The sequence below is a fragment of the Lepisosteus oculatus genome, chromosome 19, assembly GCF_040954835.1.
Source record: "Lepisosteus oculatus isolate fLepOcu1 chromosome 19, fLepOcu1.hap2, whole genome shotgun sequence".
NCBI classification, from domain to species: Eukaryota; Metazoa; Chordata; class Actinopteri; order Semionotiformes; family Lepisosteidae; genus Lepisosteus; species Lepisosteus oculatus.
This window is the reverse complement of record NC_090714.1, coordinates 12,216,847-12,243,258: the sequence shown is the minus strand read 5'-3', so window position 1 is coordinate 12,243,258 and position 26,412 is coordinate 12,216,847. Positions and strand designations below refer to the sequence as shown.

The 26,412-nt window shown below is 47.9% G+C and overlaps 1 protein-coding gene across 6 annotated transcripts; it reads right to left on the bottom strand.

Annotated features, from left to right (window-relative positions):
• Positions 1 to 1,166: 1,166 nt before the first annotated feature.
• Positions 1,167 to 26,016, bottom strand: traf7 (TNF receptor-associated factor 7). Of its 6 annotated transcripts, none has more exons than XM_015360287.2 (21): positions 25,935 to 26,016; positions 20,966 to 21,095; positions 20,496 to 20,556; positions 19,834 to 19,925; positions 17,268 to 17,384; positions 16,824 to 16,916; positions 14,472 to 14,505; positions 13,803 to 13,986; positions 13,363 to 13,497; positions 12,512 to 12,729; positions 12,169 to 12,242; positions 11,768 to 11,816; positions 11,469 to 11,596; positions 11,090 to 11,172; positions 10,928 to 10,967; positions 10,692 to 10,808; positions 7,509 to 7,631; positions 6,083 to 6,202; positions 5,409 to 5,540; positions 3,202 to 3,321; positions 1,167 to 2,992 (listed from the first exon to the last, which is right to left on the bottom strand). In XM_015360287.2, the coding sequence occupies exons 2-21, from the start codon at positions 21,056 to 21,058 to the stop codon at positions 2,978 to 2,980; spliced, it is 2,028 nt and encodes a 675-aa protein (XP_015215773.1). In that variant the 5' UTR covers positions 21,059 to 21,095; positions 25,935 to 26,016; the 3' UTR covers positions 1,167 to 2,977. The 6 variants fall into 6 exon arrangements, with proteins under 6 accessions (XP_015215773.1, XP_006637331.1, XP_015215775.1 ...); XM_006637268.3 differs by having other exon boundaries at positions 20,496 to 20,553; XM_015360289.2 differs by lacking the exon at positions 25,935 to 26,016 and adding an exon at positions 25,523 to 25,921.
• Between the last annotated feature and the right edge of the window lie 396 nt (positions 26,017 to 26,412).

Genomic DNA, 26,412 nt, shown 5'->3' with positions numbered 1-26,412 from the left:
ATAAACCTTAAGAACCATTTTTCCAAAAGACTTAACTTGTATACAACTATCCCTGACCTCACACATGCAATGATCTCCATTTTGGAACAAGACTCCCAACCAATTAGCAAAGCTATGACAGCATTGTATAAACAGCCTTTTTTGAAGGTGTTACGCAAGTTTACGATTTGCCATTAGACCACACTCAAATAAGCCTTGGCCCTTGTTTGTCAGCACGACAAGATCATTTATCACTCACTTTTTTTCAGCTCATATTTACCAAATGCAATAAATGTGACTTTTGCTCAAGTTTTACACATGCAACTTGGAAAAACTTGGCCCGTCGTGCAAATCACTCCTGCTCAAACTATGGGGAACAGAGGGAGAGTTCTAATCCCAGTTCAGCCAGAGGAACATTAATTACATCGTTTCAGAAAACACAACCAAGAATAAACATGACAATTAGATCATCAGGCAAAAATTGGTAGACAATTCATTTCACAGGTGCCTACATGGATTCGAAGCTTATAGCAGGTCCTGTCTATGGCAGTAAAACTAGTGGATAAGAAGACAACTCTTTCACCAAACAGCAAAACAGCACTGATCATACAGTAATAGTTTAACTCCTGGAGGTGTGAAGATTGATGACCGTTACAATGAGATACTGCCTCACTCACTGGTAAGAACTGTGCTTTGGTGAACTAGCAACACACACCAATATCATTTTGCAGTATTCCAAACCTGAACATGCACAAAAGCATGGAATTTCAGTGTCACAGACCGGGAACACACACCATTTGCCAGAACATGGTCAATATCTGCAGTGTGGGCATAAATCCAGACTTTGTATAAATGCAAACATTTGACACGGTCACCAGTCATGGTATATATCCCAGCGATGCTGAACCTACCTGCAGATCGTGAGTTCCTTTTTCAAAGTTTGCACAGGTTCTATTGTATTGTGGATGAGCGAATCTGCAGCATTTATATGCCCATGTGTTTCCTGAGCACTGTCAGCACGTTGTGAGGGAACAGGGTCATGCTGTTAAGCAAAGGAATACCAGAAGGCTCCAGGCATTTGCAACTACAGCAGAAGACTTTTCTACCAACCCCCCGCAGGGTAATGCTAGCCCCATGTGTGTGATTTCTCAAAACAAGCAGTTTGGCGAACAAATGAACAGGCACCGTTAACAAAGAGTATATTGTTTTAATGGTCAAATCAAGTCCAACGAAGTGTATAAGGGAACATCTACATTACCGATGTGGAAAATACAATCCTGGCCAAAAAAACAAAATGAAAAGAAGTCGTACCTTGCCTCTTCGCCTCTCCACAGAGTTCGAGCAGTCTCAGATGAAACCTGTGGGCGTGTATTTATTGGCACTGCAAATTCACTTTGCCGCATCCCTTGCAAAACACACTGTGTCACCAGGCTCAGCGTGATTTCAGCCTCCACTAAAGTAAAAGCAGCTTATCGGGCGCCTGTGTTGTTTCTGTCGAGGTTTGTTTTCCCCCGTTTGGAGCTCTGTGGAATCTGTGACCGATCAGGAGACGTTCAGGGCCTACTGGGAAACCTTAACAGCATCCCACTGTTTTTGCGAGACCCAGCCACAAAATCAACAGAATCAGGGTTTGTTTTTTGTTTTTTAAGGAAATGCCGCAAAGAAACGTACGCTTTAAGTTAAAAACAGTCTAGTAGTTTACAACATTATTGTACACGTATATTAAAAAAAGGGCCTATCTAAAATAGACAGCAGCACTTCGATTTAAAAACGCTTCCGCAATGATTTTGTTAAAGCAGCCTTTTAATGCAGCTCGATTGGTTCTTGGGGGGAAGCGGGGGACACGGGCACAGACAGTCGAGTTCAAACCCTCCCTTCCTGGGGAATTCAGCTTTCCCAGCTCATTTTCGGAGGTCAACACATCGGTGGGGAGCAACGACGCGGCTCATTTCGAGACCGCCTTAATTAAAAAAAACCCGGTGCACTTTGATCAAAAACGGGAGGAGGTGGGTGCCGGCGCGTTCCTGGGGCCGTGACCGCATGCTGGGGAACGAAGGGGCATGAAGGCCCGTCAGCACGCCCCCAAAAAAGCACGCGTGGCGGAGATCCGGATTCACATCCTCCCCAAAACAAGACAAAACGAAAGCAGGGGAACAGCAGAAAGACGGTGGGTTCTGTGCTCATCTCTCAATGGACAGCGGTGCGATCGAGCTTTAAACTTTTAAACAGCCAGAAGAAAGACCCCCTCGTGTGTGTCTGTGTGGACTGCGTATCTCTCCGTGCCCCTCTCTCTCGCGGTGGGGGGTGTCCTTGCCGTGCCAAGAGTTGTGCCAGTGGTGCTCACAGGGGTGTGTTTTTGGCTTTTCTGTTGAGGCAGCAGGAATGCAGCCTGACGGCGAGGGAGGGGGTCTCTGAGCGAGACCAGGGAAAGAGGGCTGGAGCCTCGCCAGCACACGGTCAGATAAGGCAGATGTCTCAGGGTCTGGGAACCAGCGCCGTCAGCCCTCCCTGAACCCCCTGCGTCTGTCCAGCCTGAAAAGGCATCATAAGCCAGGGTCCGGCTTCAGCGGGAAAAGGGGGTCAAAGCAACGCTCGGCACTTGGAAACAGCAGGACCCATACACAACACCGTCCATCCGACCAGCCCTTAACAGCGAGGCCTTGTTCAGATCCACAGGTCCAAGGAGCTCCCCTCAGTGAATTTCGGCGTCGCCCAGTCTTTCCGCAGTGCCCGGGAAAAACGAGAGCCCTCTCTTCAATCATCCAGATGTCGGCTCTGATTTTCGTTCCCCGTCCCCACCCCCACCACCCCCCACAACATGGCACTAAATTCACATAACTCAGCTGGGCAAATAAAAAGTTCTTAAAAAAAAACTATCTTGCCAGCCTGGCGTTCAGGAATCGGGTTCGGCACAGTCCAGCAGGGATCGGACCGCGCACGCGAGGGCTCCCCCAGGCGTGCAAACACAGCTGCCAGGCATCAGGGGCTGACCGCTGGCTCAACAGGTCCACACCTATCGCACACAGAGACAGAGGGGGATGTCAGAACGAGACCGCGTGTGACCAGACAGGCAAAACCCGTATCGGAACGCAGGTGGAAAGTCAGCTCCTTGAAACTGGATCAAAAGGCATTCTGGATCCTTTTCTTTGTAACGCGAGGGATTCTGATCTGCAACGCGGACGAAATCCCCGGCGCGGCGACCCTCCCCTGCCCAGTACGTACCTTGACGGTGCTGTCCACGGCTCCGGAAAAGAGGCGCCCACGGGAGACAGCCAGCGCGGTCACGCTGCCCTGGTGGCGCAGCAGGGTCTGGGTGCAGATCATGTTGTCCATGCTCCACACCTGGGAGGAGGAGGACAGGGTTAGGGAAGGTCCTCCGAAATCCTGACGGCTCTTGAAGGGACACTGGAGCCCCACAAACGGAAGCCGAAGCTGTTCCCAGGCCAGCAGAAACTGACCTTCGCAGATCATCGAGTTCTGACTTCAATTTCTTTTTCCCTTTCCTTCCCTGGGACACCATTACCAATTTATATCAGTAGTATCAGATACTATAGTAATAAAATAATAAACTATTTTTATATAGCGCACTCAGAATTGGCTTTTTACAAAAAAATATACACAAAGGAGGGAGGCAGCAGATTGAAACAGTTACAGAAGGAAAGCAAAGAGACGGACACAGAACCAGTTAAATACAAGTCCTTCTAAAGAAGAAGGTTTGGAGTCTTGATTTGAAAGCGCTCAGGAAGGTGACTCTCTGATAATCCTTAGGAATAGAATTGCAGAGCTTCTGGGCATGGCAGGAGAAGATGCTGTCACCCACAGAGTATAGACGGGCTTTTTGGGACAGACAGGAGACCAGAAATAGATGAACGAAGGTTGTGAGGTGGGACGATAGTAATTCAGACATACCGTGGCGCCAAGCCATATAGAGCCAAGCCTTATACATGAACATGAGGATTTTGAAATCAACACAAAACCTGATAGGAAGCCAGTGCAAGGACTCCAGGATTGGAGTAATATCCAATATAACTACAATTCACCTGGAATAACACCCAAGAATTAAGTGTACTTAAAGGTTTATGAGCAGTGATTGCGAATCACTGACAGCTGAGTCTGATTAAACACGGCTATTGTCCTTTCTGCTGAACATTCGTTATAAACTCCATTAAATTAAAATGTTTTGCAGTAGTAAATGTTATCATTAAAATCATAAGATAAATATTACAGCTGTTGAACAGTTATCAACAGATTAAAACTGTAAGTGATTTAAAGGTATCAAGAGTGCTTATTCTGCATTTCTCTTCAACCACGTCAGATAAGTTTTGCTTTTTTATTACTAGTAATGGAGGCAAGGGGAATTCTAATTACCTCACCCCCCCTAACTACACTGTTAAGCGTCTGATATCGAGCAAGAAAAACCACAGAACCTGTGAAAAGATGGTTCTCCTATAATCCGCTTTCTTATTAAGCCTGTGCCTTCATTGCAGTGGTATTTCCTTTGAATCACAGAGCTCCATAACTGTATTTTCGTAGGTTCATTACATCTGCAATTGATTGCAGGCACCAGCTAATATGGAATTGAGCACCAAGCATTCCTAACAGCTTTCTGTACAATACCTGTAAATACTGAGGACATAAATATTGAGCAAAATGACTGTGGGTTGTTGCCTGGTGAAGAAATGATTTCCTGCTGTACTGTATATTTCTCTATTAGTAATTAATGTTTGCCTCTGATATTGCCTTCCATACTCAGACACATCCAGAGGCAATTTTTATTCTGCTATAAAGCATAAACAGCTTTAAATTTGATCTACAGTACACCAAAATACTTTACATTTTGTGTTCAACTACTGATTGCAGCACGATTACAGCAATTAGTAACAGATGATAATTGACTACTGAAAACTTCAGTCACCCAGCTCCAGTGTCAAAACCGGGATTTCCTACAGTTATTATTATTATTATTAACCCTAAGCCATAACAAAAGTGCTCACGTGCATGAAATTAAAGGAGATGTTTCTTCTGTTTCCGAGCACTGAAGATTTCAACCCTGCACAACCTGAAAGGCTCAGATCAGCTCTCTCCTCCGACACCCTGCATGCAGAGACCAGTCCGCCCCCTCTCCTTAAAGGGGCTTCAGCATGACCAGTTTCCAGTGGGATGAACAGCTCAGCCCAAGCTGGGCACAGGGCAAACCTTTCCTGCAGCCCTACCTCAATCTGCTCTGCACACAGATCAATGCAACAGCTACACCTCCAAACATGAATCCTCACACCGTTCAAAGGAACAGGGAGAGAAAGCAATGCATTTCTCCAGGCTGTCCACAGTACCTCCAGGCCACTTGCAATAAATCACCAGCCTGAAGCCCGACGTCCACTGCACATCACGGTCTGGGATAGCATCGTATTCTCGAAGGCGCGCCGGCTTACCCTGAGCGAGCGATCGTAGGAAGCGCTGAACACTTTGGTCTGGTCTGGAGTGGAGATCACCGCCAGGGCGTACACTGTGCCCACGTGCCCCGTCAGCGTGCGCACCTGCTCCTTGGACTCGATGTCCCAAACCTGCCAACGCCACGCACGGGCCAGAATGAGCGTTAGTGCACGAGCACAGTGGCGAAACGTTCGGTACAGTTTCACTTTTACGCAGCACGTCGTAGTTTGACGATTTTCTGCGCGATTCCTTTAAGAGTCAAGTATCTGCTTGTGCAGTGCAAAAACAATGACGCCCACAATCCGGGAGTACTTTACATCCATGCATTTTCCAAACACACTCAACTGCACCAGGATCTATTTTCCCAGAAGCCAATGACCCTACCAGAACGTTAGGGAGGAAATACATGGGAACATGGGGAGAACATACAAACTTCACGCGGACGGCACCTCACGAATTCACCCCAGGGTCCCAGCGCTACAAGGCAGCAACGGTAACCCCCGCGCAACTGTGCCTCAGTAAGAGTTTGTGGTTCTCTACGACTGCGATTAGATGAATCGACTGGATTCAAAAGCACTTAATCAGCTGAAAGTCAGGCTGCTGGCCGCCGATTAAACGGACGCCTGATTCTCCGGAGCCGCAGAGACCCTGCAGTTGCAGGAGGTGGCCTTACGTGGATGAGGTTCTCATAGGTGCCACAGACTATGTGGTGGTTGGTGACAGCGATGGAGTAGACACTGCCCCCTGACGTCTGCAGCACATGGACGCACTCCAGAGAGCGGATATCCCAGATCTGGGAGAGACAGAGAGACAGACAAATTGAGCCTTCCACAAATTCTCTTTGTGTCTGGTAACTATCGTGATTCCATGTTTGTATTTAAATATAGGAATATCTTTGCCTCTATGGAACAACCAGCTATAAGCAAGATAACCACTCTACTACATCACAGGCACTAAATACACTCTTTGCAGTTCAATAAGACCTCACACAAACAGGAAATATTTGGTTTTCATGTTGTGTGTGTGGTTCAGCGTGTGAGTCACTCTTTATTTACTTCACTGCGGGACAGGCTGTTTCCTTGCGTCCAAGGATGCCGTGTACAATTAGACACTGTGCTTTGCGGTCTCCATTACAGATTTTCAAAAGCCATGGGAATAATAAAAAAAAAAGTCAAATACGTGCCAAAGTCTTTCAGAGTTTAAAAAAAAAACAAATCTGCCAAGAAAGATAATTTAAGAAGAAAAAAAAGACAAAGGCAATCTAATCCACCAGAGGGACAGACACGAGGAAAAAATGCAGTTGAGAAGAAAGGGCCCCTGGATCTCCTTTCTTATCAGTCCTGGAAAAACTGAGTAGTCCCACAGATGGAAGCCATCATCCAGGTTTCCAAGGCAACACTGGATTGTTTATGACACATCTGGATCCCTGAGCCAGCATTGGCCGAAAGAGAGGCTCGGCTCCGCCTACAACGCTGTGTACAGCCCATAGCCTGGATGGGGGAGAGATTGCCTCTTTAAACCAGAACATGATGCAACCCTGTGAAACTGACCCTGCATACCTTACAGTTTCTGTAGCAGCTGAAGTGGGAGGAAAAGAGTTGTACGATGAAACTTCAGATTTGAGTCTCAATTCCACCACAAGAAGTGACAGCTGTTTTTCTGGAAATACCATTAAAAGCATTTCCAGTGTATCTCTAACTTTCTCTCTCCTTTTGTACTAGTTAAAAAAGGTTAATGTACTTTTTATTCATACCGATAGTCAACAGCTTGCTGGTTTTGTGTGTTAGAAGAGAAAAGTGCATTTTCTCTAGCACAGCAGTAATATAGGCCAGCTTTCAGTGAACTTTGGTGTGAAAATGCACATTGAGCAGAAAACGCTATAAGCCTGCCAAGCACTACAGTCAGGACTGAAAGGGATTTATTAAAACAAAGGCACATCTGCAGCAGTGTGTGTGGAACTGATTTCCTAGTCATGCTAGGAGCATTTGTTGGCTTATGAGAATGTCCAGTGAGATATTGGATTCACATGTTTAACAAGAACCATACATGCCCACTGGCCTGTGGACAGTACCCTCCCTGCAGCTCAAATGCCCTCTCACCTTGATGGTCTGGTAGGAGCCGCTGTACAGGTGGTTCTGGGAAGCAACGAGAGCTCGGACCCAGTGGTTCAGTCCCGTCAGCTCCTTCTTCAGCTTCAGTTCCGTGCCCACGATGTCCCACACCTGCAACAACAGGCAGTAACACACCCATTACTGCGCTGTACTGACGGGGACATACTCAATACCTACCACACCAAGACACAGAACTGCTTTACTAACAGGCTATACTGATGAGGATATACTCAATACCTTCCACACCAAGACACTGAACCACTGTACTAACAGACTGTACTGATGAGGAGATACTCAATACCGTCCACACCAAGACACTGAACCACTGTACTAACAGACTGTACTGATGAGGAGATACTCAATACCTTCCACACCAAGACACTGAACTGCTTTACTAACAGACTGTACTGATGAGGAGATACTCAATACCTTCCACACCAAGACACTGAACTGCTTTACTAACAGACTGTACTGATGAGGAGATACTCAATACCTTCCACACCAAGACACTGAACCACTGTACTAACAGACTGTACTGATGAGGAGATACTCAATACCTTCCACACCAAGACACTGAACTGCTTTACTAACAGACTGTACTGATGAGGAGATACTCAATACCTTCCACACCAAGACACTGAACCACTGTACTAACAGACTGTACTGATGAGGAGATACTCAATACCTTCCACACCAAGACACTGAACCACTGTACTAACAGACTGTACTGATGAGGAGATACTCAATACCTTCCACACCAAGACACAGAACTGCTTTACTAACAGACTGTACTGATGAGGAGATACTCAATACCTTCCACACCAAGACACTGAACCACTGTACTAACAGACTGTACCGATGAGGAGATACTCAATACCTTCCACACCAAGACACAGAACTGCTTTACTAACAGACTGTACTGATGAGGAGATACTCAATACCTTCCACACCAGGACACAGAACTGCTTTACTAACAGACTGTACTGATGAGGACATACTGAATACCTTCCACACCAAGACACAGAACTGCTTTACTAACAGACTGTACTGATGAGGAGATACTCAATACCTTCCACACCAAGACACTGAACCACTGTACTAACAGACTGTACTGATGAGGAGATACTCAATACCTTCCACACCAAGACACAGAACTGCTTTACTAACAGACTGTACTGATGAGGAGATACTCAATACCTTCCACACCAAGACACTGAACCACTGTACTAACAGACTGTACCGATGAGGAGATACTCAATACCTTCCACACCAAGACACAGAACTGCTTTACTAACAGACTGTACTGATGAGGAGATACTCAATACCTTCCACACCAGGACACAGAACTGCTTTACTAACAGACTGTACTGATGAGGACATACTGAATACCTTCCACACCAAGACACAGAACTGCTTTACTAACAGACTGTACTGATGAGGAGATACTCAATACCTTCCACACCAAGACACAGAACTGCTTTACTAACAGGCTGTACTGATGAGGAGATACTCAATACCTTCCACACCAAGACACTGAACCACTGTACTAACAGACTGTACTGATGAGGAGATACTCAATACCTTCCACACCAAGACACAGAACTGCTTTACTAACAGGCTGTACTGATGAGGAGATACTCAATACCTTCCACACCAAGACACAGAACTGCTTTACTAACAGGCTGTACTGATGAGGAGATACTCAATACCTTCCACACCAAGACACTGAACCACTGTACTAACAGACTGTACTGATGAGGAGATACTCAATACCTTCCACACCAAGACACTGAACTGCTTTACTAACAGACTGTACTGATGAGGAGATACTCAATACCTTCCACACCAAGACACTGAACTGCTTTACTAACAGACTGTACTGATGAGGAGATACTCAATACCTTCCACACCAAGACACAGAACTGCTTTACTAACAGGCTGTACTGATGAGGAGATACTCAATACCTTCCACACCAAGACACTGAACCACTGTACTAACAGACTGTACTGATGAGGAGATACTCAATACCTTCCACACCAAGACACAGAACTGCTTTACTAACAGGCTGTACTGATGAGGAGATACTCAATACCTTCCACACCAAGACACTGAACCACTTTACTAACAGACTGTACTGATGAGGACATACTGAATATCTATAACAAGAGACAACGGACAGCTCAAGTACCACACTGTATGGAAACCTGATTAAGAGACACTGAGACAATTACAGATTTAATAACATCATAGTTCATGGCACAATGTACAAAGATAACAATGTGCAAAAATCCAGATGAGAAAAAAATGCAAAATGTTTGCATCCTGTTACTTTACGCCTTTATTGTACAACGTTTATTGCTCAAGAGTTGCAATTTACGATGGCAGATAATGGCAACAGTGGTACAAACACTCTCCTCTCTCAGCATCAAAACAGAAAGCTGTCTTTGGCAGGCTGACTGTCCAACATGACATCACCGTGCTGACATTTCGCAGCGAGACAGAAAAACAGGAACAATAGAAAGAGGAAAGTCCCTAACAGCAATGAGCTCATCCTCGCTCGGCCCACCCCCCCCCCTCCTCTGTTACCACGGTGACGAGGGCAGGAGTGGAGTCAGAGTTCTGGACACTGCCCAGACAGAGGCCTGCAAGTCTTAACAAAACCAATCCACCATAACGCCTCCAGTCTCGCTTGGTCACCAACCCAGACACACAACCCACCCGCCTCAGTTTGGACTTCTTCCTAGTTTCTACCACTTAAGGAGCTTTTAACCTGTAAATCTCCTCTATTTATGTGAAGGGGATGCAGAGGTAAGTATCACACATGTGGAATGGGCTTCTTATCTGTCAACCTGCGATTTTCCGGAACCTTCTCAGATACACCAGTTGCGGTTTAGTCGTGGAACAAGTTTTTTCCTCTGCTATCTATTGACAGGCATGATCGGATGAGAGCCGCAGAAACAAAACACAAAATGAATAATGAATAATGGACATCTAAAAATGAATATAACGAGGCGAAAAGCTGAAATGAAGGAGCATTCCCGAAACTGCTTTTGTTTCTACGTCTTCCATGTCCAAATGTCAAATAACTGACGAGCACGATATTCAGACACGCACAAGAACACGGTACCATAGGAGACACGGACAAACCGACCCGGGTAACACTCGCTGACCTTTATCGCTTTAAGGGAGCCGCTGAAGAGCATGTTGTGCGAGGACACCAGCGTGCACACCGGGTTGTCGTGAGCCCGGATAGTGTTCACTTTCTGTAGCGTCTGGATATCCCAAACCTGGACACAGACAGACAGACAGAAAGAGACACATCAGGACGGCACACACAGAAGATGAGAGGGAGCCTTGAAGATCTTTAGCAGCTGCCCAGGTAGACACCGCTGTTCAGATCACTTACAATGATCGTGCAGTCTGCCGAACCGCTGTACAGCTTGTTCCTGCATTTAAAAAAAAAGAGAGATGCAAACCATCAGCAACCTTGTAAGATCAACTGAATGCATTTAAAGCCATTGCAACACAACTCCAGAAAACTCTTTAAAACACCAAGGAAACTGCTCACCCCTGAATGCACAGCGCCAACACAATGCCATCGTGCCCCTCCAACGTCTTCTGGCACTTGTACGTGGTGCAGGTGTCCCAGACCTGGGGAAAGAGACAGAGCAGCAGTGAGGGGAGAGGCAAGGAAACAGAGTAGATGCAGATCCAGCAGATGTTTAGGAACACAAGTGAGAGATAGCCCAAGTGAGAGATAATACAGAGAGGGGATTATAAAGAGCTTAAAAGCAAGGAAGAGCCCAGACAGATGGACAAAGAAGCATGCCAAACACAAAGCCAGCAGAGCTTGAAGGTGGACAAATGGGGAGAATGAGGGACAGGAAGGAGTTAGACCAGATAACCGAACGAACGGCTGCAAAGCAAAGGTAAGGAATGAGTTGAACCTTGATGGTCTTGTCAGAGGAGCCGCTGAAGAGCAGGTCTCCAGTGGAGTAGACACACAGGCACCATACGGGCCCCTGGTGGCCCACGAAGGTGCCCTTGCACTTGAATATCTGCTGGGGGTCGTAGGCTGCAACACAGGCAGACACGCACAGGGGAAATCAGAACCAGTCTACACTTATCCTTGGCAAAATGTTAAAAGCTGGTTGGATTGCGCCCACAAGAAAATCAGACTGTGGACTCGCTAGGAGGTCACAGGCAAGTGGGAAGCCCGCACGACACACGAGGCAGAGACACTCACAGCCCAGGATCCCCATGTTGAGTCTAGCGTTGATATGTGACAGCTCGTCCTACAACACAAATGAGAGAGATGACGGTTACCAAAAGATTATAACGGGCCGACAGCACACTGGTAGCGCCGACGGTGCCTATTTACAGTAACAAACAGCTCCAGCTGTACAACACTGGACAACTGAGCTTTACTCAGAAGGGACGCGGAGCTTAAAAATTAATTAAAAAAACAGTCTGGAATCATCAGTGCTCGCTTTCCAGACTCTGGGCGTTTTAAACGGAGGACCAGAAGTATAAATGAAATCGGGACGGCAGGGGGCATGGCCTTATTTATTACTGCGGCACTGTTTTCTGGCCAGTGGTTCCTAACAGCAGGGAGATGCACACAAAGCGCTGAGCAAAAGGGCTTACGTTAAGCATGGAGGCGTCTCGGCGGAACTCCATCAGGTCCTCGCTCAGCTTGCTCTGGTTCTCATCCAGAACATCTGCAAGACGAGCACAGCGTCAGCCACGGGGCCCCCAGAGATCGCTACGACAGCAGCCACACTGGTAATGCTGATCATACTACTGTGGGGAACTCAGCCCTGACTTGGTGGCCTCTGCAGATCGTATTTACTACAACACGGAGAGTACATTTTTAAAAAGCTGGCTTTGCTCCAAATCCGTTTGAAACTGGAAACGTGCTTCCTCTGAACCAAAACCGGCTGCAGGAAATGTCCCAGTTCGGGCCGCCGCCCGCTGCCCCGTCTCTCACCGAACTTCAGCTCCAGGTTCTTCTCCAGCTGGTCCAGCTTCTCGGAGAGCTTGCCCAGCATGGAGCGCAAGAAGGCGATGTCCTGGTCCTTCTGGGCCAGCGCCACCTGCATCTCGTGGAAGCGGTCGTCGGTCTGCTGCAGGAACTCCTTCAGGCCCTCGAACTTGCACACCTCCAGGTGCGCCTCGTACGTGTCCTGGTTCCCGATGAAGGTGCACCTGGGGCAGCGGAGGAGATCAGAGGCGAGGCTCAGGAAGAATCCGCCCTCCCAGAATGCACCCTGTTGGGCGGGCCCGCACTGAATTGTGGGAACGTCAGTCCTGAACACACCACCTGCACAGTGACTTCCATCCCAGCCCTGGGGAGCCAATTACTGCCCTGTTTTGGGTTTTTTTTTTGGTGCTTTTTGTCCCCTCCCCCACCCACATCTCCTCAGACGTGCACAATGAGCAGCCAGTTCAGATCACAAAACCTTTCAGCGCTTTCAATGCAACAAAAAGCAAAAGACGAACACCCCTTGTCCTACTTTCGTCTCCCCTTACGAAGTACAGAAGTAAAGGCGTAAGGAAGATGAATCTGTCACACAAATGCACGCCAACTAACCCAAGAGCACTGATGAAGATGCCTGCCCTATAGAGACTGCATCATTCTACAAATACACTACTGTCCAAGAAGTCTCACAGTAACACAGCTCTTGGAATATGGAAGTATAGAAGTGGCACAGAAGAAAAGAAAAAAGCATCACATCCCAGGGTTACAAACCCACCACAATCCCACGTCAGCTCAGGGAGGATTGCTCAAGTTGCACCACGTTGCTGACCGAAAGCAGCTCGGGGGTAGGCCGTACCTACCCATATTTGGAGTGGGGGCACTTGATGTGTTCACACTCCTTCAGGTGGGCCTCCAGGTTCATGGTGAGCAGAGGGGGACAGCTGGGGTTGTTGGGGCACCGCACTGGGCGATAGTCACAGCTCCCCTCGTGGTCCCTAAGGAAAACCAGAGCAGAATCGTCCAGCCCCCTTTCTCTCGATCACTGTCTGCCTCGTTCCCTCCCCCCACTGTCCCTCAGGTGTGACCAACATCATACCAGGCTGGCCCACCCTGAAATGCTCTGAACACAAAAATCCACAGCGCTGCCAGAGTCACGTTTCAGTCAGATATTGGAACATCTGGTCACTCCGGGACGCGCTGATTTCAGTCAACCGCAACACCACCCCTGCCGACCGGATGAGAACGAGAGTGTGCCGAGAGGAGAGAGAGAGCGAGAGAGAGAGAGAGCCAGGTGACTCACTTCCTGGCGCTGAGTTTGATGGTGAAGGGGCAGCCCAGGGGATCCACCTCAAAGGCACCCGGTTTGCCAGCGGCAGCGGGACGGCACCCGTATTTGCAGTGGACGAAGAGCTCGCCGATCTGCTCCGCCACGGCGATGTTATTCACCACCACGGTCAGCTTGGCAGTGTCCACAGGGCACTTCTCTGCAGCCACATCAACAACAAGCAAAAACAGCTGCTCACTTTCAGTGTCCCCTCCCCCCCAGGACGCTGCTCTTTTGGAACCTAAAGGAGTGTGCGCCTTCTTCTGAAACAGCGCGGCGAGAGGCAGCACCGTGGGAAATGTTGCATGGAGAGCAAGAGAACGGGCAGACAAGACTCTGTCTCCTTAGGCTAGAACTTTCACTGCCCTGCAGAAGACATGAGCTCTGCAAAACAATGGCATGCTCCTCTGGGCTTTGGAGAAAAAGCGTACCGCCCCATGAAGTTGAACTTAAACAAAAAAAAGCTTTCTTCTTCTCAGGAAGAGAGATCTGCTTCTCTTTGAACTGTCCCTTTACCTCTGGACCTCCTCTCAGTAAGGGCCAGTCCACCTGTGCTCAGAAAAGGGGCAGGACTTGTTCCTTTTGTGCAAAGTGGACACAAGCCGATTGAGCAGTAAAACGAGACTCACATATACACACACATACCTGAGGTCAAGGCGCATCGTCTGCAGAAGGTGTGCTGTGGAAGAGAGAGAGTGATCAGTCGAGGCAGGGCAAGTGGAACTGCACTGCTGTGCGTGTGAGAGTGTCAAGGTGCACGAAGCTGGCCGTCGGGGCGGGAGTGCAGAAGGTGACAACTGCGACCAGTCCCTGCTCAGAACTGCACTCACTGCTTCCTTCCTGCTGCGCCGCTTTTCAAAGAACAGGCCAGAAAAATACAGCTGCCGGATTTGACTTGCAGTATCTCACCTCGACACATAACCTGAACCTTCACAGACTATCGTGTCACAAAAGCGTTTTTACTCACATCAAATGAACGATCATTTGCACGAGTCTTTAGGTGTCCTTTTGATACGATCCATCAAGAAAAGAGATCTAGTGATTGTAAAAAAAGAAAACTGCATCTCTTCCATTTCCAAAAGCACTTTACTGAGGGTGCTCCAGGAAAAATGCCCTGCTGTGTAGGTGGGTGCAAGTGTGAATCATTTAGGGTTCTGGGAATATGGAACAAGTTCTCAAGCCATGCTGTTGATGTCAAAGCCCTTATTTCAAGAGATATCGACTTTTGAGAAACGGCTGGATGAGATTCTTAAATCAACTTCCAAAGGGGCTAGATGAGCTGAAAAACCTGCTCTTGTACGTGACCTTTCTTATTCCCGAAACTACAAAAATCGTGCAATCGCAGCTCCAGAATTCGCAGTGTCATTCATGTGCAAACATAGCATTACAAGCTATGTGAAAAGGCTGCATAGATGCACAGCGCAAGAAGACAATCAGCTGATCGGCGCCAAAACCGTAACGATCTCGAACCATCAGAGTCAACTTCAACCACATGGGTTGGGAGACGGTTCTAGTCTCCTTACACCTCTGTGTGATCAAGGGCCTCCTGTTTCTGATCCTGAGGGAATCTTAAGGTAAGACGTTCAGACTTAAGAACTCTTGGAAAAGCCAGCCCAAGCCGAGTGGGTCAGTGTTTTTTCCAGATTCCGAATATTCAACCGCCTTTTTCAGACTTAAAAGATTCAGGTTCCCTTAGTCCAGGGGTGGGGGCGACCAAAATAAAAAGCCATTTTTGATTTTTAATCTGGCAGCAAATGTGGCATTTCAAGAGCCTCGACACGTGTGAATATGAGAGGGCCCGTAATACACAAGCAGACATTTTGCAACCCCATTTTGTGACCTGCAGACGCGCAATAATTTGTAATGCAATATGTTTACTGTGCAGGATGTTCAGACTCTCTAATCTATTTCTTCACACTTCGTTTGTGTGTGTCACTATCTTCCTGATTGTCTCACTTCTTAACCCTCTCTCTCTCGCTGGAGGATGTTAGAGGTCATCAGCTTCAGCCTGTCAAATACAACATGCCCATAGAGAGCTTTTCCCATTCTCCACTGCTGGGAACTCATACGAAATAAATGAGACATCCAATTATTTTCAGCGTCTTTAGTATACTAATAAAAAGTGTGCAACCTATCAAAAGTCTCAAATACACCGCAACTGTGAGCTCAAATCAACGAGTTTCAAAATCTTAAGTAACGTAATGAGTTTTCGTATTATTAGTAGTTGAATACAACTACGGTGTTAACGTGGGTTTGCATCAATTAAATATCTAGTACTTTCAACACCTTGAATAAACTTTTTATGAATATTCTGCCTTTCTGTTTTCTACCGTGATATTTGTAGGGTGAGTTCTGCAAACTAAGGTGTTTTTTTGAGAAGTCCTCCTGAATTTGGATTTATTTTTTTTTGCCGCTGGGAGATTTTTATGCGGACACAAAGGGTGCCCACGAGAACCTGATTTCAACACAGTCCGCGGTCCAGCTGGAAATTGTCTATTTTCATCTTTTCCCACTTTTTCCCCAGCCACTCCAACTGCACTTCAACAACGCCGATTGTACATGGGATTTTATTTCAATTTTTTTGCTTAAAGTGTGTTTTGTCCACGTTGTGACATACAGGACATGGGATTCCTGCTGAGGTCTACACAACCTGCTTCTGGACGATGTGTGAATGCGACAAGTTTTCTCCCTTCACCAGTCTCAGCAACGTTCTTTGAACTGACCCCTGCCTATCTGAAGGAACTGCCACTAATAGCTTATTAAACAGCCTACTTTTAACATTGGATTTCCATAGGGATTTTATTATTTCTTGGTCAAAAGTCTTCTGAAAGACCATAAGCATCACCTGCCCTAAAACGAAACTCCAGGCTTCGGCAGCTGTATCAGTGGCAGCGGGACACGCACATAGGGAGGGGGGTTCCTCGGGTGCAGCCGGATCAGGACCGGGGGGCAGGAATGAGAGGGGGAGGGAAGAGAAGCACAGGTCCCCTGACTCACCCCACACGTCGTGATCACGGGGTCTTTGAACACACTGCAGCACAGCTGACAGCACAGCTTCACCGAGGGCTGCTCTGCAAACACCTGGGGCTCCTGGGAAACAGAAGGGCATGATGGGCCAGACGGCAAACCAGGATCAACAACAAGTCCACAGCTCTACTGCAACAACACTAAAGAGACCACAGAGTAACGGAACAACAGGAACTATGAGGCCAGAATTGGCTTACGCTCTTTCTTTTAAACAAATAAGAGAACTGCTGCACACTGGTGGTGGTGGAGGGGAGGAGTCCCCATTACCTCTGAAGCTCTGTGAAAGGCGCTATATACGCGCAAGGATGATGCGTTTATGATTTATTTATACCGTCAAATGGGGAGAAACTCTAAACGCAATGCTAGATAGGTAGGATTAGTGCCTGGCCGGAGCTCAGACACAGGTCTGCTCACCGTGTCCTCCTCCTCCTCGTGCAGGGAGAAGGTGGAGCGCAGGGACATGGTGGACTCGGAGTGCAGCGAGCGCACGGAGATCGCCGAGTCCGAGCGGCGCGGCGTGCTGATGGGTGGCTGTGGGCGAGAAGAGGTGGAGGGGGGTGGGGAAGAGAGGGGGAGCAGGGTGAGAACTGACGAGAGAGAGAGACGGTTTCATTTTTCCAAGCCTGGCTGGTTTCGTCCTCTGCTGCTCGCGTTCTCCTGCAGCGGTGCAGAAAAACGAAAAACACCCAGTCCAGAAAACGCATCGGCTGTAGAGGTAGTTTTTTTTTTAAATTTGACTGCTCGTCGCAGGCTAAGCAGATGGAGCGAACTGGCTCTTGCATGGCCTGCCCTGGCACGGTCTCTGCAGTCCCTCACAGTGGGACAGACGGGATGGACAGGCCCCGGAGTGCAAAGCCCGGTGCACAGCCATGTCTAAGCCCACGTGGGGGCTGTGAGAAGCTCGACAAGTTTTCTTTTCCCTAAGAGAGCTCCATTTTGAAATCCCCTCGGCTTTTAAACGTCGGAGCCTTCAGAAGAAGAGGAAAAAGCCGAGATCCCATTATGTCAATAACGCGGCTACAGCGACAGCGTTCTCTGCTCTTAATCAGTTTCCACGAGCTACTTCCTCCATTTTGCATTATTCCAGAACAGTAACACAACACTGGAGGGTGTAAAATCTATTTTGGGATGGGAAAAACTATAGACATTCCAGACATGATTTTCTCCAAAAGCACTAAACTGATTACTCTGACAATCCCGGCCTGTGCTTTCATTTTAAAAGAGAACACGATTTCTTGTCATCACACTGATACGTCTTATACCCGTTAATGATACCTTCCACAAAACGACCAATATACTCATAATCGTCCAATGTCCAATCCCTTCCAGTTTTACAGACTGCGACAAAGTGGACATTTGTTTCCCCTTGGCACCAAAACGTAACTGAAACCGTCCGTTTCCTCTTGGTAAAGCTCATTTTCTAAATTCACGTCCCTTTGAAATCGCCGTACAGTACGACACACACAGAATCAGAGCCATAGGACTCCAGGAATACACCACAAAACCCGCCAGCAAGTGCAGAGTTTCATGGGGGACATGCATCCTAAAATAAGCACAGCAGTCGTGTCTGCTTTTCATTTGCAAAAGCATAATGCACACTCGCAGAAGAGCCGAGAAAAGGCAAAGGGGGAGTTTTCCCAAATCACGTTAACAGGCGTTTCACGGGGAGTTTCAACACAACCACGCTGAACCCCCTTCTCTGTTTAACCAATTCACATTTAAAAAAAACCTGCGCAGCTCTGCACAAGCAAGAGCTGGCCCGATCCCCATCGCCGCTGCGCTGAAGCCATCAGGAAGAGCCGCTTACTTACAGGATCTTAAACTCGCTCCCCGGCTTCGCCTTGCCACACACTTTGGCCTCCTTTCTGGCTCAAATGTAGAATTTAGAGCATCTCAGAGGCGCGTCCAGTCCTTCTGCTGTGCACCAGCTCTGCTCAGCTGTGTCTCTGCACAACAGCAGGGCCACTTGTTGTCCCAGCACTGCTCATTCCCAGTGCCAATTTCACTCCAGAAACCGGGGAGGGGGGGGCGGGGGGGGGACACTTCCTGCTATTCATTTAGAAGCGAGTGCTGCCGCACAGTTTCCTGTGCTGGAAAGGGACGGGCGAGGGGGGGGGTGGGGGAGCTCACCAGTACAGCAATCAAGGAACAGCACGGAGAAACGCTAACTGATATATGGAGAGCCGGGGGATTTGCTGGGAAGAGCTCGCTGCACATGCAGAGCAGCCCAGCCAGGTCTCGGCGAGATCCGAGGAAGCACAGGCACGCCAATTGTGATTCATCAGCAGAACGGGGAGCAACCGACGGAAACATGCAAGAAGACAGCCAGCAACGCACAGACCGGCAGACACAGCGCCGTGACATGTGGTGGCGGAGTGGCGTTTCAACTGCACGCGAATGAAGAAGACACCTACATCTCCGAGGCGGCTGTCGGTATCCCCTACACGGACGCTACGTTCTCCGGCATTATTGTCGGAGCGTCCTACTATAACCTGGCCCTTAGAAGAAAGCACTGTGGCAAATCTGTCCAGGACGTCTAGCTTAACACGCGTTCGGCTGGCGAGCGAGGCTGATCGGTTTCAGTGTGTCTTTGTTGCCCTGCAAACTGGTCTCAACGGCCTTTTGCTGTGCTCCGATACAAGCGTGCCACGGACTGCACTTGTACAATACAGGAGGCAAGATGTTTCACATGTCACACTGGCGAGTTTCTCTCTGCAATGGACCTGGATGGTAGCACTCCGCCTTCGAACAGACCCAAAAGGATTAAGAAAATGATCACACGTCATGCGGGCCCTGTGCCAATCCGATTCCACCCAACGAGCTTTACTTGGCGATACCGATGAGAGCGGCCAAAGCAGAGCCACTAAGTGCCGCGCGCTGCAATGCCCCACAACCAGGGGGCTCTCCGGCACTTCCGTACTGGGGTCACCCCCCTGGGGTAGCCCCTGCAGGTGCAGACGGAGGTGGCGGGGGCACTGACCATGCCGTCGTCCTCGTCCCGGGGGGAGTAGGTCATGCTGCTGGAGGAGGAGGGAGTCCGCCGATGTTGCTTGTAATTGGTGGATCCTTCAGCTGGGAAAGCACACACAAACAGATGGCAGAATCAAGAGAGGTGCAGCCACCCGGCGGTCCAGAAGAGGCACAGAAAGCCTTTCCAGCGATCTGAGGTCGTATAAAACAAAAAGCAAATGATCGAGCGCAGGGCCCTCAACCTGTAGGCCTCTGGGCTCCTGGACTGTGAGGCTCTGCTACTGATGATCAGCTCCAGAAAGACACACTGATCGACAGTCCATTCAGGACAATGTCAAGCGACTGTGAGGGCACCCGGATAAAAAGGCAGGATATATCCACGACCTGGCCCGTAGGGACTACAGAACAGACCGTAACCAGCACAAAAAAAAAAAAGACTCAGATCAAACATAATCCTCTTCAAACGTCATATTTTTACAAAAATATTCTGAATAATGTTGCCAGTGCACCCATCAGAAGAGCTCCTTGCGCCAGCCCAGTGGAAACACTATCAAGCGACAGGTCTGGAGTCTGCTGGTGGGTTAGAATTGAGGGAATTCAGGCCCTGTCTCGAAATTAAAGACTGCAGCAATAAATGCAGCATGAGGCAAGCGCACAGAGAATCAGACTAACCTTTCGTAATAGTGGTGACTGTTGCATATGCAGGTCCAAAGGTGGTCTCCATCCTAGTCTGCTATAAAGAGAAAAAAAAAAAAGGTTTGATGCTGCTGTTGCGTCAGGCAGTGAGGAAGATGAATCCCTTAGAGACCACATGGCACCACAGTGCACATGTCCCTCCTGCTTGCAAACAGGAAGATCTGCAGATGTGCCCGGAAATCTTCAAATATTTAACTGCCCAAGACTTAAATGTCTCCCAATCTACTTTCAAAGAATTACTGCTGTAACAATATGTAATATGTGTCCAAAAAACAGTGAAATACATCAGCTTCAAAGGTGGTATTCATTTATTGCTGAATTATCCTAAAATCGACTATCCTAAAATAGGTTAGACAAAAAAACGCCAGAGGATACCTTTGTTTTAAGTCTGCTCTTAAATTCGGCCACTGTCCCCCTCCCCAGCCCTGGCAGAAGGCCCTCCTTACCGTGTTTGCAGTGTCGGCAGGTGGGACACTGGCCACGACTGCTGCAGCACCTCCAGAAAAACGGTTGTAGCGCAGAGTCTTACTGGAGCTCATAGTCCAGCACAGCCTCCCTGGACCTGACAGTTGCACCCTGAGAGGCAAAAAAAACCACACTGTCAGCCCATCAGCGATCTTGTCTCCCCTTTCGTTTGTCACTGTAGCCCGAGATTGGCTACCGCACTCAGGACGCCGGCTGCCCATTGGCTACCGCACTCAGGACGCCGGCTGCCCATTGGCTACCGCACTCAGGGCGCCGGCTGCCCATTGGCTACCGCACTCAGGGCGCCGGCTGCCCATTGGCTACCGCACTCAGGACGCCGGCTGCCCATTGGCTACCGCACTCAGGGCGCCGGCTGCCCATTGGCTACCGCACTCAGGGCGCCGGCTGCCCATTGGCTACCGCACTCAGGGCGCCGGCTGCCCATTGGCTACCGCACTCAGGACGCCGGCTGCCCATTGGCTACCGCACTCTGGCACTCCATAACTCCAGAGACCACTGTAACCCCAGGCTGACAGCTAAATGGAAACTCTGCTCTGTGGCCAAGATTTTTGTTTTCTTTCCAGCAAGAGTGCCAAAACATCTGTTATGATAGTTAATTACTTCTTTTTACTAAAACAGGAACTTCACATATCTTTGGGGGCCATGTTTTTGTTTGCAAACTGAGCTTATGTTGCAGCCTACCCGAAAGACCATTCCTTGAGTATGGAAAACTTCAGAACCCATCCTTTTTGTTCTGCGTTCCTCACCCCCCCCACAGTCTCAACCGTGACAGTAAACCGAAAAAAATGAGCACGCGTCTAACCACCAGCGCTGCAACAGTCTGAGCAGGAACAAAAGGGCAAAGACACAGACAAACGGAGAAGTTGGGCAGGGCTCAGAGACTACAGAAAAAGGACACCTGTACGGCACACTGGGCACAACAGAACCCACCCAGAACTAAAGCACCAGTTACTGTTGACCTAAGCAGTGGGAGGCCTGATTAGGGGGGCAGGGCTGGAACTACAGGATTTTTTTTTCCCATTTCTGAAACCAGAAGGACACAAAAGAAATGGCCCTGTGAAACTTCGCTGAACAGTCAGTGGTGAGTGGAGAGTCAGCTGGCTTTGCAGTAGCAAAATCCAACCTACAATTAATGCTCTCCAGCCATGGTGGAGATTATACACTACAGATCCCCAAATAACAGGTTGCAAACCACCGTCTGTTTCACAGTAATTCACTCAAGGAGTCCCTTGCCATTTTCCTTCTGTTACTAATTTCTATTCCTGGTTGGAAAAACAGCTATCCGGTTGCTGACAATGGCCTGATCCCACACTGTACCTGCGATACTGTGCATCACACAAGAGGGCTGCCCGTGCTGATATGAGACAGAAAGCACTGTATCTGCAACTTAATTATCACAAGTACACAGGTAGCCCCCATCTCCCTAGAAGGTGGACAACCTCTAAAAGAATCTCTCCTTTTACTTTACTCAATTTTTCCTCAAAATCACGTCTTCCAACAACTAGAGCTGGAGGCTGTGTGGGCTAGTAGCTATGAAGAAAGCTATCCCTCATTATTGACCTCAAACTGACATGGTCTTCACCTCAGACTCAAGGGACTATGAAATGTCCTACTTTCCACATGCTGTGTACAAATGTAAGATGAAGAATTAACAGTAAAATGTGGCACTGGAATTTGAGGTTTCAGTATCCTGCGCTGCAGAAACATTACCATCAAGTTCCTGGGAAAATGCCTCGCAGGTAAACACTTCCGAAAATTAGACGCCATACTTTTGAACAGCGAAGAAGGAAAATAGTCATCAATGATGGTCACAACATATGTTCCAAACAACTAAGACCATGTTCCAAAGTAGGAAAAGAAATTCTAAACCATCCTGCTCTATAAAGCCTTAAACGACTTCTGACAGTTACTAACTAGTTTAAAAGACTAATATACTGAACTCAAGTTGCCTTGGATAAACATCGGCGGCTACATACATCAAAATATTATTTACGGCAATAATTATTGGCGACAAGGATGCGATCATAGCACAATGTTAAGTCAATCCAGTGTTTATGATGAATCTTGCAGAAATCGATTAGGAGAGATGACATAATCCATTTGTAATCCCGCGGTAAAGGGTTATCGACTACAAATTGAAATCTGGAGATACAATCGGGTCTGTTTAAGAATATTACTTCTAGAGGGAGCAAAACAAAAGCACTTCAAGATAACCCTGTCAGCGCTAGCTACCACCAATAACAAGGAGAGCTCGGAGCTCAAGAAAAACTGCGCACTACTGAATTCCGTAACTGCGTTAAAAACAAAACCGGGCTGAATGAAATCGATGGCTCGATTAAAAAGAGAGAAGTGAGAGAAGGTCCGGGACCACCTCCCCCTGCAAAAAAAAAAGGCAACTCAAAGTCAGCCAACCTGATTTTGGAAAATGTGACTCATACCAAACGAAACCTTAGAGGGAAAAATAATTGAAAACGTTTTAGTTGATTAAATGCGCTAAACAAAAATTCCAGAAAGTTACTGTTTGCGAGCGATGAAATGCCCGAATAAAACCCCGATCACACAGCTAAATGCACAACGTCAGAAGACAACGCTGCGGTCCGGCTGTTTACCTGTTGGGAGACAGTTACCTTTAATTCACTCACAAAGACTGTAAACCTACAGCCTTGCGTTGAAGTCTAGTGCACATTTCTGTACCATAACGGTAATGAATGAAACAAAAGTTGTTCAATTAATCCGATTACAGTCCTCAAAGCACGCTGAGACCCGTCTGCCAGTGCTGCTCTGCACGGTGATGTAAACAGAAAGGCACGCGACGGGACTGCCTGTATGCTAATGAGGCGGCGCCTCGGCCAATCGGAACACAGGCTGCCCACTCTCCGCTTACTACTGTACTATTCCAAAGTGACGTCAGTGTCCCTTACCAGCACTTTTTTTTTTAGATTTCACAACAGTAATGAATAGAGCCGCCTACGCCGTATCATAGTCCATATCCGAATGCTAAAAAAAAATCCGGAGCTGTATAATTTCCGAGACGAGTTCACAAACACGTTTAAGTGACCGTAGCCGTCTTACTGATTGACATCAATCTGTTTTTCCTTCCAAAAATCGACACGAGGCTACAAATTAAACGGCCTCTACTTGCGCCACACAAAAGCATTGTGTTCTTTACTTGTTCCGAGTGCAACAGCAGCAACTCACTTTGATATGAACACAATTGCATGTGTTGGTACACCGCCTGCTAAGTAAATAATTACATTCATAACCATAGCTGAGAGCTCATTAATGCGAATGGTTTCAAAGGTCAACAATTATTACATTACATCTGCATCCGTTCTCTATAACGATTTCGCACTTTCTCTGTATAACGAGTACAGTCGCTGCAAATTTAACATTTTTCATTCAGCGTGTCACTGTATATCTGATACAGCGTGCTCCTCGCCCGTACCACTTCGGGTCAGATTCAGACGTCTGTGGCTTTTTCCAGACTCGCACTCCAGGAACTGCAGAGACTTCGACGTTTCACGATTTCAAGAACAGGTGGGTACAAGGACAACAACAGAAACGATAGTACCACCACGTGCCCCCAATGCGATACTTAATTCATTCGCGTAGCCAGCAAAGTGAAGACTTCATCTCTTCAATCAAACTCGACGTACTAGTTTTAAGGGAGAATGCGTTACTAACGTGACACTGAGAGCTGGAGCAATGAATCGGATATGACGCCTGTGTCATTTGAACAGCCTGTACACAACAATCTGAAACACGGGTGCATACATGTTGGGCTTCATCACTCCGTTCTCCTCCCCACTGAGAGCTGGTCTGTGGGGAGCGTATTGGTGCACTATGGCTGCCGTCGCATCATCCAGCTGGGGCTGCACACTGGAGGGGAGTCCCCATGATCTGTCAAGCGCTTTGAGGGGAGTGTCTAGAAAGGCGCTATATAAATGGAAGGGTTTATCCCTTAAGATACTTCTATTAACGGGTCTATGAACACGAACAGAGAGTTTATAGTATGGATCTGCTGCCACCGACAGTCTGAAATGTGAGCTTCGTTTCACTGTTGAAATCGACCGAGCCCCACTCTTCCAGTGCAAGCGGAAGGAGACCCCACAAATATCACGGGGATCTCAGCTCCCCACATGCCCCCCCCCTTCGGGGAACGTCGCCGTCTCAAACCTTTCATCACTAAACCGAAAGATACAGAGCACAAAGAAACGAGAGGACACCTCAGAAAGCATCACAGACCCCGAGCCCGTCCAGTCTCGCACGAACACAGCTGATCGCACCTCAGACGGGAATGCGCGTCGACACTTTGTGACACCAGACGGCTCGCTGGCTCTCAGCGAGATCTTCCCAGACACAGCGCCCGATGCGTGGTGCATCTCCTTCCCTCGGTGACGACGTGTACTGGCGCTTTTCGCTTATGAATTCACTGAATCAGCCAGCGCGACGGATCGCACACTAAACAAATGAAGCCCCTGCTGAGCCGGCGGCAGGCTCGGTGGAAACTCTCCTACCTTGCCAGGAACACTTCATCAAATGTTTTTTTACGGACGCTCTCCACATCAGCCCATTGGTTCGCAAGATAATCGTTGTGTCGCCAAGACACGTATGGCGTTAGCCAGCTGTGTTACGATTGCTTTTAAAGAAACGGAAACAGATGTCTAGGAGAGTCAAAAATTCATAGCAGTCTTGCAGTTGTATCCAGATTTTAATTAGACATTTGTTCTCGTCTCTCGGCACATGGATCGCTGTCGTACTCTCAATAAGCTGTGACTCGTTAGGGCTATTTCTGGTCTAGAATTAGGAGAGAGAGATTCCGTGTTACGATGGTGTCAGCCGCAAACACCCGAACCTAAGGGCTAGCAAAACAGTTTTGGTCGAACTACGCGATGGAAAACCTGTGTATAACGAACTCAAACCTCTTACCAATGATGCAAAAGCACTCAGCCTGCTCTTATAGTCCACATCTTCTTCCCTGACAGCAGCCAGATTTTTGAGGAAGTGAACTGTTTACCGGGCATTGTGGGGCTTGTAGTTCATTTATTCAGCTGGGGCCTTCGATTCCAAATCAATCCCCGATCAAGTGAGCACTACAGACCCCACAATTCTTTTCGACACCGCCCTCCCATCCACGCTCCGCCCACAGCTGAATGCTCATTGGCTATAGCTCCATCAGTCTATTGTACTACTTTTATCTACCGTTGGACGTCCTTCAAGTCAGTTTCCCTCTCACGCTAAAACTCACATTTGATTCGTGACCAAATACATTTTAAATAGCCAATAGGAAGCTTCCCCTTCTTCCAGCGGAAAAGGAGTGTTGCTTTAGAATTCAGAGGCGATTGGTTCCTTCGCATAAGAAACGGCTATTTTTGCATTGACTATCCAATAAGAAGTGTGAATTCAG

Excerpts from the sequence above, each read along its gene's own strand:
- traf7 (XM_015360287.2), bottom strand. The coding sequence starts at position 21,058 with ATGAGCTCCAGTAAGACTCTGCGCTACAACCGTTTTTCTGGAGGTGCT. Across the intron at positions 20,557-20,965 it reads CTGCCGACACTGCAAACACG|CAGACTAGGATGGAGACCAC; the intron begins GTAAGGAGGGCC and ends TTCTCTTTATAG. Across the intron at positions 13,987-14,471 it reads ACGATGCGCCTTGACCTCAG|AGAAGTGCCCTGTGGACACT; the intron begins GTATGTGTGTGT and ends ATGTGGCTGCAG.